This window comes from Saccoglossus kowalevskii, chromosome 10, assembly GCF_978046115.1.
Source record: "Saccoglossus kowalevskii chromosome 10, keSacKowa6.1, whole genome shotgun sequence".
Taxonomy (NCBI): Eukaryota; Metazoa; Hemichordata; class Enteropneusta; family Harrimaniidae; genus Saccoglossus; species Saccoglossus kowalevskii.
The window spans coordinates 14,476,886-14,489,032 of record NC_140650.1 but is presented as its reverse complement, the minus strand read 5'-3'; the positions used below and the strand labels follow the sequence as shown (position 1 = coordinate 14,489,032).

General features: G+C 35.7%; 1 protein-coding gene across 1 annotated transcript in view; it reads right to left on the bottom strand.

Annotated features, from left to right (window-relative positions):
- LOC102802392 (peroxisome proliferator-activated receptor gamma-like) overlaps window positions 1–6,363 on the bottom strand; it is a 79,037-nt gene extending 72,674 nt beyond the window's left edge. Inside the window, exon 1 of the mRNA XM_085504290.1 lies at window positions 6,022–6,363. Within this exon, the coding sequence (XP_085360416.1) occupies window positions 6,022–6,235 (214 nt within the window). The 5' untranslated portion in view covers window positions 6,236–6,363. The remainder of the gene's footprint in view (window positions 1–6,021) is intronic.
- Window positions 6,364–12,147: the final 5,784 nt, after the last annotated feature.

The following is a 12,147-nucleotide window of genomic DNA, read 5'->3' as shown; positions in this document are numbered from 1 at the left end:
TAAATAAGAACGGCTGCTCGCTGACCGTGCTGCTTAGCGTGCACGACGATTCGACGTTTCACCGGCAATGTGTAGCGATGCCTGAAGTCATGTTTCACTGACAATGCGTAGCGATGCCTGAAGTCGGATTCGGTAGCACTCTCAGGGTCTGACCCACACTTGTACTTCCGTTGTACAATTGTTTACCAAGTCTGGTACGGCAAACTCCAATTTTTTTCTTGAAAACTGGGAATAACTTGCGTGGCTTTGGCTGGCGTGGTGGTTGATTTGGTGACGATATAAAATAGTTTCGATAGAATTTATCTGACCAGCAGCGACAGGAGCATGGAACGAATGAAAAAAATTATGCCCAATCATTTGTATTTATGGCAAAAACAATAAAGAAAAACACGTTTTTCTATAGATTTTTACAGCTTGGGTACTTGGGCATTGTTTTAATTGCGCTAGACGGTGGCTAGACGTCTGACAGTACAGCTTTGGTTTATATATTTCTCGTTTCATAATCAAGCCGGCTTATAATGATATGTTAATGATATTCACGTACTTCACTGTCCAGGCAAACAGGGTCAAACTATAGCCCCACCCCTATATAACCAAATACGAAACGATACCGAGAAAGTAACAATTACATGTATTAAAAATAATTTCCTGTGACCAATCGGAGAGACTAAATCATTTACGAAAGCCCAGGCCTGTTACAAGGCATTTTCTAATTGGTACAAGTCCAGATTATTTTCAATTCTCACAAATAGCTAATTTAAATATTTGGGTCAGGCGGGTCACGTCGACTTCGCTTTGCTGTAAGACAAGTTGATCGTGCAAGTTTGTGGAACTAATCCATTCGACTTCAATTTTGATTATTTTTGGCAAGAGAGTCCTCTCCAAACTAATGCCAGTTATTTTGTCACTTCCCTGAATATTTTGTCTCGAATCACCCCAAAACGAACATCTCAAATGAAATGCCAAAAATAACCCAAAATCACGATCAGCGAGAGTGGGCTGTGTAATCATTACATTCTCACAGTCGGAGCTAAGTCACGATCCCACAAACGTTGCCAAGACCGGATTAACACCTCTGTTTCCCCCCACGCTAAGGAAAAAATCGTTTGTTTTCTATTGACTTCCTGTTCCGGTCCGTCTGTGAGAAAGTATTTTTGATACCTCCGATTTTCCGATAAAGGCGTTCTAAAATCGTGACGTTTTTTACTTGGTTATGAAGACAACATTGGCAATGAATATCTCAACGTGTCCTTCGGTGTTTCGGCAAAAAACATAGTTACTACTAAATAGTTTGTGAATTGGTCGATTGTGTGTCAGAAATTTAAAATAGACAAGTTGACAGTCACATTCGCGCTCTCAGTGCATTTCTTCCATCTGTCATTCTTCCGTTCTCAATTATACTGGACATCAGGCAAGCTATGGGATAATCTTTATTTGTCTCGCACCTTCTGTGGGGCAATAAACAATGCAGGGTGGAAGTGAGGCCCGACAAGCTTGTGTCTGCCTGGATTGTAAACAACCGGGCGGCTGGCGCTTATTTCTGGTTTCTTATTGACAAAACCACTCAACTCTTGGTGGCTCTTAATGGAGGGTCAAATGTAACAAATTTTCACTGAGTGGCTCTTAATTGAGGGTGGCGCTTATTTGCGGATTTTTACGGTATATAGTTTTGTTTATAGTAATATAGCTGGAATATAAACATGTCAGGAATATGATTATGATGCACGCACGCACACACGCACACACGCACGCAGGTCAAAACATAAGTCTACTTTTTCGGACTGCATCCGAACGGGGACTAATAAAATAAAAACATTGTGTCAGCGTAAATTATGGCAGATTTCCTAACAATTGCATGAAAATATTATAATCGTGATGCAATTGTGAGAAAATTTATTGCTTTTGTACAACTCTGTGCCGAGAACAAGATTCAGGTTAAGTATGCTGACAGGAATACTTCATCACGATTATTATTATAAAATCAAATCCATCAATCAAACCATTGAGAGATGACTACGTGCAAGACCGGTCTATTTTCTCCTAATAGTAGTTTTTTCATATCTTTTTATTTCTCATTTTAATACTAGATAGATTCGCTTTGTTTTTGCTTGGGGTGAATAATATAGAAACTACTTTAAGGCATTTGCAGAAATAACAATTCCCATTCATATGAAGCAATAAATTACATGAATAATAAAATGATTCTACTGAATGTTTTATTACTATAATAATAGTTTTATTTTTATTTTTAAAATGTTTGGCTTTTATATATGTGTACAATGTATTATAAAACTGAAATAAAGTGGAAGGACAGAGTTGATGTCATTATTTGTAGTTCAAAATTACATTTTAACAAGATTATCAATTGAGAATAAACTTTGTTGTACGAATATGTTAAATCCTGGGATGTCTACTCTAAAATTTCAAGTTCATTGTTTTCACAAAATCACTTAAAAGTTCAGTTTGAACCTAATTTTCCAAAGTTTAGGAAGTCAATAATGTTCCATGTTTTGCAATTTTTAAGACTCCACAGGTTTATGCTCTTGAATTATGAACAAAATAGACAAAAAAATACACTTTGCGAATCTGCAGAAATTTGAATTAACCTTTTCACCACAAGTTCCCTCTTTTTATCACAAATTCACAAAATAAACCTGTTTATAGTCTGCACTTTCCTTCAGATGATTGGAACAAAAATAGCCAAATGTTTTGAGTAAAAACTGAAAATTGACTCTGTTGGCTCCAAAATTAGGGTTCATATTGAAGGGTACAAGAAAAAAGTGTTAAAAAAATTTGGGCGAGAAAGTCTGGTGGTGAAAAGGTTAATAATCAACAGCACTTATTATGCGCTAGACAAGAATATATCAAGTATATCACATACTAGACTAAATCACTGACAATTCTCATAAAAGTACCACTTTAAGTGGATTTAGGCACCCAAATTCTAATAGAAAAATGGCTGATGTCAGAAAAAACAGTGGGAGGCATTACATTATTTATATTGCTTCTGAAGAGGACGATTATATTCTACAATCAGTTACATTTTATCTAATTAAAATCATGAACTTGATCACCTCAAACATTTTATGACCTTGTTTATCCATGAAATATGACCTTGAAGTTTACTTGAATACTCTCAGTCATAGATCATGTTTATGTTTTGTTGTTTAACCCGTTGAGTGCTTATGTTTTGGCGCCATTTACAAATTAATTTTGAATATTCTGCTCCTTTTTACATGAAATGTTGATAATTGTTGACAAACTTTTTGATCAAAAATATCTGAAATATCTGCAACAGTCTGTATGATCCAAAATGATATATATATATGGCACTCACAGAGTTAATCAGACTGTCTATTTTAAGTTCAAAACTTTTCAACAAATGGCAACTTTACAAAATAAAATTTTGATCCAGACTTGTAGACAATGGGAAACCATTCATTAGGTCAAAAATTAACAAAGTAATTTATAGCAGCTACACTATGCAGAATGACTATGATTATTTCTGTACGTGCATGTGAAACCAGGTATTAGTCAAGTATGCAACATGAATTTGTAAACACTATAAAATTTCGAATAGAAGATAAATACACAAACTATTTACGTATCTAAAAAGCAAATAACATTGCCAAAGTTTAAGTCAAGGTTGATCAATTACAGTTTCACGATTGTGGGTTCGAAGTATTCCCACGACAACATGTACGATCCTGCATTATGCGTCTGGCACAAAAATGATTTGTGTTTTAACTTAAATTTCTTTTTTTTTATAGTTCAATGTTGAAATCTGAATGTTTTAGAGGGGAACATGTTGTTGAGATATCCTTACTTCAACAAAATTGACAATATCAAATATGTATTAAGCACATTCTTGAATGTGAATGTCTTGCAATTGTTCCCTACTATATGACTGAAAAGCCTTGGGACTAATATTATTTCTGATTTTTTGAAATTTACATCAAAGGCAATATGTACTGAACAGTGGCAACAAAAATTCAATTCAGATACTAATTAAGCTAATTAATTACGAACATATTATCAACAACATGTTTAAAGTCTTGCTATTGTTCCATACACATGACTGTCAAGTTTCACGTGAATCTGTGCACCATTTCTCGTAATATCAATGGACCCAGAATTCCATTCTTATGCAAAGTTCCCTCATTAATTGTTAACGGATTTGTAACTCAAACCTAAACAGATCTTGCAACTGTCTAATAGTATAGATGACTGCTGAGTTTCATGTGATTGTTATCAATGATTCTCCAGATATTGTGTTCACAAATTTGCTGCACAGACAGTACCATAACAATACTCTGGTTGTCAGTCAAAAAATATTTCTCTGTTTATTGAATCCCACACTATGTTTTGACACTGCTATCACCTTTTTTTGTTCTGTTTTTTTTTTTTTAACAAGCATAGAACAAAAAACAAATCTTTACTAATAGGTCTGTAACCCCCTTTTTTAAATAGTATATATCATAGTACTGAATGTATGCCAAATTTATAATGATTATTGAACATTGATAAAAAATTTCTTCTCTGCCCTCAATTATAGTTAGATTTGAGGGCAGAGAGTAAACTACATACTAGTATTCAACTTTTCATCAGTATTATGTATTTGGCAAAGAATTTGGGTAAAGTGGGTGAACATTACAACCACTGGTGAGAAATTGAGAAAATGATTAATGTGAGAAATACTAATGTGAATAAATTTATTACTCATGTATATAATTATAATAATGGAAATTACAATGTTACAAATACACATGTCACATACAAGTAAAATATTGCCATAAACATAAAATGAATATAAAAATAGAATAACACTTTTTGTCCCCTTTTTGCAGTCAACAGGTTATACATAACCTGTATAAGCTACTCTTATCGATAAATTGTGTAAAATATACGAACAATTTAGCATTTGGTAGAAAGACACAAAAATGAATATTATCAATTATGTTGCCATGACAACTATTTTATACACATGGTTGGCACCAGTACCTGTATGGTACAATGTTCTAAACATTCAATCAAATTAAAATTTGACTTTTGAAGTTATAGACAAAATCTTTCAAATTTCTCAGAATAATGGCTATGATGTCATACGATGATGTCATACTTTACCCATGATCCTTTGATTGTGGACTATATAATACAGATGAAAAGTTGAATATCTTGGGAATAATAAGTGATATAAGAAAACTGCAGATTACATTTTCCTACATTTGCAGAGCTTTTTTATCTGGGAGTATAATGATGTTAGCCTTGATATTTCCTTTAATTGTTATCACAAGCATGTTAAACTTTTCAACAACAAAAACAGAACTGAAGTACATTTTAAACAATTTTAAAAATACAAAAAACAGAAATTGTGGACTGCAGAAAAACAAATTGACCTGAATTTTGTTATTTTTTCATGGCCTAAACAGATTGAACGTTTGAATGATCTGAACAAAATAACTCTGTAAATTACTCAACTCTGTAAATTTAACAACTGCAAAATTGTTAATCCATGATGGCCTTCACCTTATTATATCCAAAAAATTATACAACTTTTAGAGAGGGTCAAGAGATTTATGCCAACAGAATTTGTTCACATTAAAACATGCTAACATTATTTTTTTTTTGCAGTGTGATAGTTTTCCCCTTTTTACAGTTCCACACTACACACCCCAATCACCCACACACACGCACATTTGTCTCCGCAAAGTCCTAGTATTCGCCAAAGTAGTCTAAAGAAAATGTAACTGCTATAATCAATGAAGAAAGCGACAAATCCTTGTATTAACTTTTCGTTTGACGCATTCTTTAATAAAGTTCAAAGTACAGTGAGATAACTCTCAAACATCAGAGACGAAAACCCGATCTTCGAACGAAGGCACGTGATGTCATGGTGACCGATTTCTCAGTGAATGTGTGTCGGTAGATCGCAGCGGTGTCCGCGTATCAATTAATTTGCAAATAAATATATCTGAATACAGTAGACACAAACAAACATATAAATATACATGATCACCTTACCCATGCTTTCATCTTTGGAATTGTTCTCGATGTCACTGACTGTGTGCTGGGACTGAGTCAAGTCTAGCGGCGGCGACGGTTCGGGTGACTGGGAATCGGAACTCGATCCACTTGGGCTCGTCGGCCCGTCGTCGGCGTCGTCACGGCCGTGTTCGTAGATGTGCCGCTGAACCTCCATTTCCTCCATCTTCTGTCGACAGAGGGAGAGATCCATGGTGAGCGAAAGTATTCACAAACTGCGAAAGGCGGGTGCTTAGTGAAATGGAAACTTCTATCTGATTAGTACGTCAGGGTAAACACGGAGAAATTACTCCGCCTTCTTCCACTTGGTAATCCGCCATCTTTGATAGGTATAACCGGACGAGGGCGCACTTGAACCATGCTCACCGTTGCAAGTCGAAGGGACATTCTTCACAGAAGAACTAAATGCTGTCTACACATTCCCGATTATTTTAATCAAATGTACCTGATTTGGAGCAGCCAGTCTCAAGTGAACATAAGAAATGAAATGTCTCCCAGAAATTGTCCGTATTGTAGCATCTGATGAAATCTTTTACGAGGGTCGGCAAGGGGTATTTTCGTAAGCTGTAATCAGTTTTTATTCTCGTAATAATGTTATTCAAATTAATAAATAAAAAAACGTAAATTCGTAGATATGGGCAAGGTGTAAAACGTAATCATCTTTGTTTATTTGTCCGTAATTTGTACAAAGATCATATTTTTTGCAAGCGTATAAAGCATTTTCCAAATTAAATGTCGTAATTCGTAAGCAATTTCTAATTTTGATTCTTAAATACAAATTATCAAAAATATTATAAAAAAATGTAATTAGGAATTTGCTTTATCTGTAAAGTGTAAAAACATATTTTTTACTGTAAATGGAACTTTCATTTTATTTCGTGTAAAAACGTAAAATGTCGTTTTTATTGTAACCTGTACCAGCTATCCCCCTTCACTGAACATGTACATGTAAAACATGTGCTGGCGGCTTCTGAGTTAATCCAGCAGTAAGAAAGGTAAACTTAAACCCCGAACTGAATGTAATCACCGTGACGGGAGAATGGAGAATAATAATAGTAATAGGTTAGTAGGTGTTATTATGCAGTGTGATATCAGAGCTTAGTCATCTGAGAATAGAAATGTTATTCGAGTTCTGCGATAAAAGAGGAATTTCACTGTGAAATTTGATAGAATTCGCATGTTATCCCCGGATGTGAAACTATTGTTAGCAGCATCCGATTTTGACTTTTTTTTTTACAGAATTGTTATCATTTCTACGACGAAACTAAAACATCGAAATACTAGTAGTAGGACATATTCCCGGATGTTACAAAACGAAAATATCCATCATTTTCTAAGTGTATCGGGTTTTAGTTCCGTTCCGCCTCGAAATGTTTGCCTAACTTGATTTATGGTCCGATACTAAGCGTACAGCTCGAGATTTACTACATAATATCACAGTCCCTCTATGGATAGAGGGACTGTGATAATATGTTTGTAGAAAAAGTTGTACGAGTGTAGGTAAATTAAATAACTCAGTGTTTGAACTTTATTATTGAACTACGTAAGAATATATCGTACGTTGGGGTCTATACAAGACATGTGACCAATCTCGGGAAGAACTACTTCCCGGTATGTATACAGGATGCTAAATATCGAGGTTACAATTGCTATTCTCACTTTTATTTCCTTGTCATTTGGCATGCGTACATGTCTATGTTGACGTAATATCACATGTCGGATAGTGCACAATCCCTCTAGAGAGACTGTGGGTAGTACAAGGGACTGGACAAAAAGTACAGGGGGGTTGGCCGGTGTTTTTTGAAAGTCGTGTACATAAAATTATATGACCCTTCATAAACATTTGCATGAAATTTGCTGACCTCCCCCTTGAATGGTGCATGAAAATTTGTGACCCTCCCTCCTTCTAAGAGTAAGGATAGTACATGTATTAAAACTATATATACATACTAATTGATATTCTACTACACAGCTTAGAACTATGCTTCATACATTATACACCTTAGGATACATGTCTACGTCGATTCATTTCAGGATTGGATCAAAGATGGCCGACTGGCAGCCACTTTGGTTTTTGTAAATATGGTATCTTATGCATGCTTGGTCAGTTTTTGTTAAAATTTGGTACATGCATTGCTCGTTTTAGATTACATGTCTACGAAAATTTGTTTTACAATCGGATTAAAGATAGCCGACTGGTGGTGTTATAGTTTGTTGAGGCAACACAGTTAACCAGACTGTGCATAAAATCTCGGCTACATTTACTGTGTTGTCATATATGCATGAGGCTTGCATTGCACAACAATTTGCGACCCCCTGCTCATGCCTGCATATGTAACCCTCTGTCGCATACGACTTATTTACCACTTCCGTGTCACTGAGAATGTTCTAGAACCGTACTGTGTCTGGGTGGAATATTCTAGATTTTTTTAGAAACTGTTTGAATAGGTAATAGAACACTGTAGGAGGCAATAGAAGGTAATGGAACATTCTAGAAATTTGTAGTAAGTTCCAGACTCATTATGTATGCTGATGTAATGGTATATTTATAGACAGTGGGGGTATATATAGGGGAGTTGTTCAGCACTGAGTTCAGATCGGAGATCTCGTTGAATTGTGTTGAAGTTTAAGTATCTAGTTATTGGAGGTTTGGAGTTTTACCGCGCGTTATTGTGCTTGATGTTTGCAGAATATAATAATACCAGTACCAGTTGAAACCTCATCTGTTGGCTCCGTGTTCGTATGTTATCATCGCCGCCAGGGAAGTCTTTATGTTACTGTTGCCATTTTGGTATTTGAACCATTACACCTGTACTATACCAATTACGGTAATATTACGTTGCGTGTGACACTCTCCCCTCAACAATTCCACGAAAATCTGTGCCCCCCCCAAAAAAAACACCAACCTACCCCTCCCGTACTTTCTGTCCAGTCCCTAAGCATATGGAGTATACAACACCGATACAACAACTACTATGAAATACAGTTCAAAACTAGACTGAGAAGGCACTCCCGAAGACGCAAACCTCCTAGTCTGCTACAGATGCAAAATTACCCATTCTCACAAATGTCTCTATTGCATAATAATGTATTCTTATTGAAATAAACATTTCTGTTTAAAAAAGGAAGACCAAGCCAACTAACCAAACAATAGGGAATAATTCTTTCAAAAATGCATTCAGATTTCTCCTAAAATCTAGTCGTTTAGATTATTTTTGTAGGACATCACAATCTGCTCAAATATGATTCTAGTTTACACTTCCTTTATATTTTTTTAAATATGTATTTGATTATTTATTTTCATATATTTTATTTTCATTTTAACTTATAATTTTTTTAAGTTTTGGTAATCAGGAAAACCCCAAAACAACATTTTCTTTTTAAAAAGACACACTCGATTGATACAATGATACGTTAGATTTAAGTTTTTAGCTGTTTGGGCTATCTGACAATGAATAGTCTACAACATTTTGTTTTTCTTGCAACGATCAAAACCAATCTCTGAGCGACTGGTACTACTTCAAAGACTACCCTTCCTGAAAATCATGATGTTGTGACGATTCGTTTATTACTTTTTTTATGTGTAAATGAAGAATCATTCCTAAAATGGTTGTTTCCATGGCAACCAAAGCGATTAGTACCTATGCATGAAGATTTCGTAACAGATCGCCCATAACGTTGTGTTATACTTGAAAAATCAATCTTACAATCGTTTTCACTAAACAATGGACAATCAGATTGTGGTAAATGTTGATACATCAGAGCAAGTACCTAATGAAATTGCCACTGATTTTATCACCACTAATCAAAACATTATAACTGTAGCATAAACATTTTTGATACAATGTATACCTGTCTGAGTCCAAGGCGCCATTTTTTCTTTTATTGTTTGCGCAAGACATTTCGTTTTTTTTAGCGTGAACAGTGTGAATTCTGACCAGCATTGCTAATTTACAATGCTCTTTGGACAATGGCGGAATATCTTTTCAAGCTACATTTTACTTATTACACGGAGGACAGAATTGTTCCCATCTATGTTAAAGAAGACGAGTTTATGTACATGTCATATCAAAATTTTGTTGACTATCTATGCGAACAGATTGCTTTTTTTAAGGCGAATGCAGGCTATTCGTCTGCAAATCATCAAGGAAATACAAGTGAACATATATTGTTTTAATACTGGTACAAGTTGCCTTCCATTTCAGTTCGTATTGACCTATTTTTGGCGGAAAGCAAATCACACTTTCTCTATCAAAAATTTGACATGCCCCGGGTGTGATGTGACCAATGGCGTCTGCTGTAGCAAACTCAGTAAATCTATAGGAAAATTCCTGGTTTCCCCCCAAATACGATTTTATAGACCGAAAACATTGTTCACAGATTATACTGGGGACTGTATGGTGGTTGAAAAATTAGGTGCACTCCTTGCTGTTGTAATAAATAATTCAAATTAGATTCGACAATCCTGGCGGGATGAAAACCACAATTATCCTTGATTACACAATATCCCGGTGCCAAACAACGATTTCCAACGAGGTCTTCTACATTGACTGCTTCAAAGAAAAAGTTCATCATTTCTATCGCATTGGAAGGTCCAACAATGATATCAGATTGTTCGACACCAAATATACTTGTAAGCAGGTTTATTGTGTAATTAATATTAGACGCAAACCGCTGTATTTCTGTCGCCAGTGTACCAATTTCTGTATGCCCGTAACGCCGGTTTCCAGTAGACTAAGTACGAATGACAGACGCCTCGTCAAACCAGTGCAGCTGTTCTGGTCTAAAATCAAAAATGTTATCGATAAATTCAAGCATTCGTTGTTCGTTAATGTCAGTCGTTGACTTTGCAGCAATTACAAGGTCGTAGGAAGCAAAAAATACTAGTATTTGGTCCGGCCATCCATCGAAGGCCGTAGGTCCGAGGCGTATGTTGACGTGGGCCTAAGGACCACGTCTGCTAGGGGGCGTGCAGAAGTGGTCCGGCCATAGCCGGTATGGCCAGTACGGTTCCTACGGCCTTGAATTATAGGTTTTAACTTTTTCCTCGTCATGTTTAGGTGGTGAACGAGTAAACCGTGGATGAACTGGGGACATCGTGGCACACATTATCTTGGCGTAACTTTGACTGAATTTCACGCCGATAAATACTAGGCTGTCGCCGTTTATAAAATTCAATATGCTGTAAAATATTGCCAGTCAAGCATGTTCTGTTAGCATGTTTTCGTCCGTGCTTCCCAGCTGAAACATCACCGCTAGTAATAAGTTTAGTGCATATATTATTCGCAGTACTTTTTGACACCCTAGTTTGTTGTGCAAATTGACTACACGACAGCCAATTTAAGTAAAGTTCAACAATTTTCTGTCGTACACTAAATTGTGTGTCGAATTATGAGACTGCATTTTGTCAACAAATTACATGTACTCCCGACTTTCCCGCGTTATATGCTCTGGGTGTCTGGACACACTACTGGGACACACACAAACGTAACATTTTATGTAAATGGGTTGAGTACAGACAGTTATACATTGTATGAAACATGTTTAGGCTACAGTAATGATGTTTTGATTAGTAGTGATAAAATCAGTGGCAATTTCATTAGGTACTTGCTCTGATGTATCAACATTTACCACAATCTGATTGTCCAATGTTTAGTGAAAACGATTGTAAAATCAACTGGTCCTTGTCTCGTGGGCTGTATCACTCATAACTGAAATAATCAACCCCATTTGTAATAACGATCAATCTTTCTGTAATACAACTCAACCCTATTGCAATAACGATCACCCCATTTGTATTACCAACCGAACTTCATTTGTAATAACGGCCAAACCCATTCGCAATAACAATCAACCCATATCTGTAATATCAACCCAACCCTATTTGTAATAATGATCAACACCATTTGTAATAGCGATGAACCCTATTTGTAATACCAATCCAACCCAACCCTATTTGTAATACCAACCCAACCCAACCCTATTTGTAATATAAATCAATCTTATTTATAATAGTACCATCTCGACTTGTAATAATGAACAACCCTGGTTATAATAACTCTTTTTGTAATACCAAACCTATTAACAAAATATTACGCGTATCTA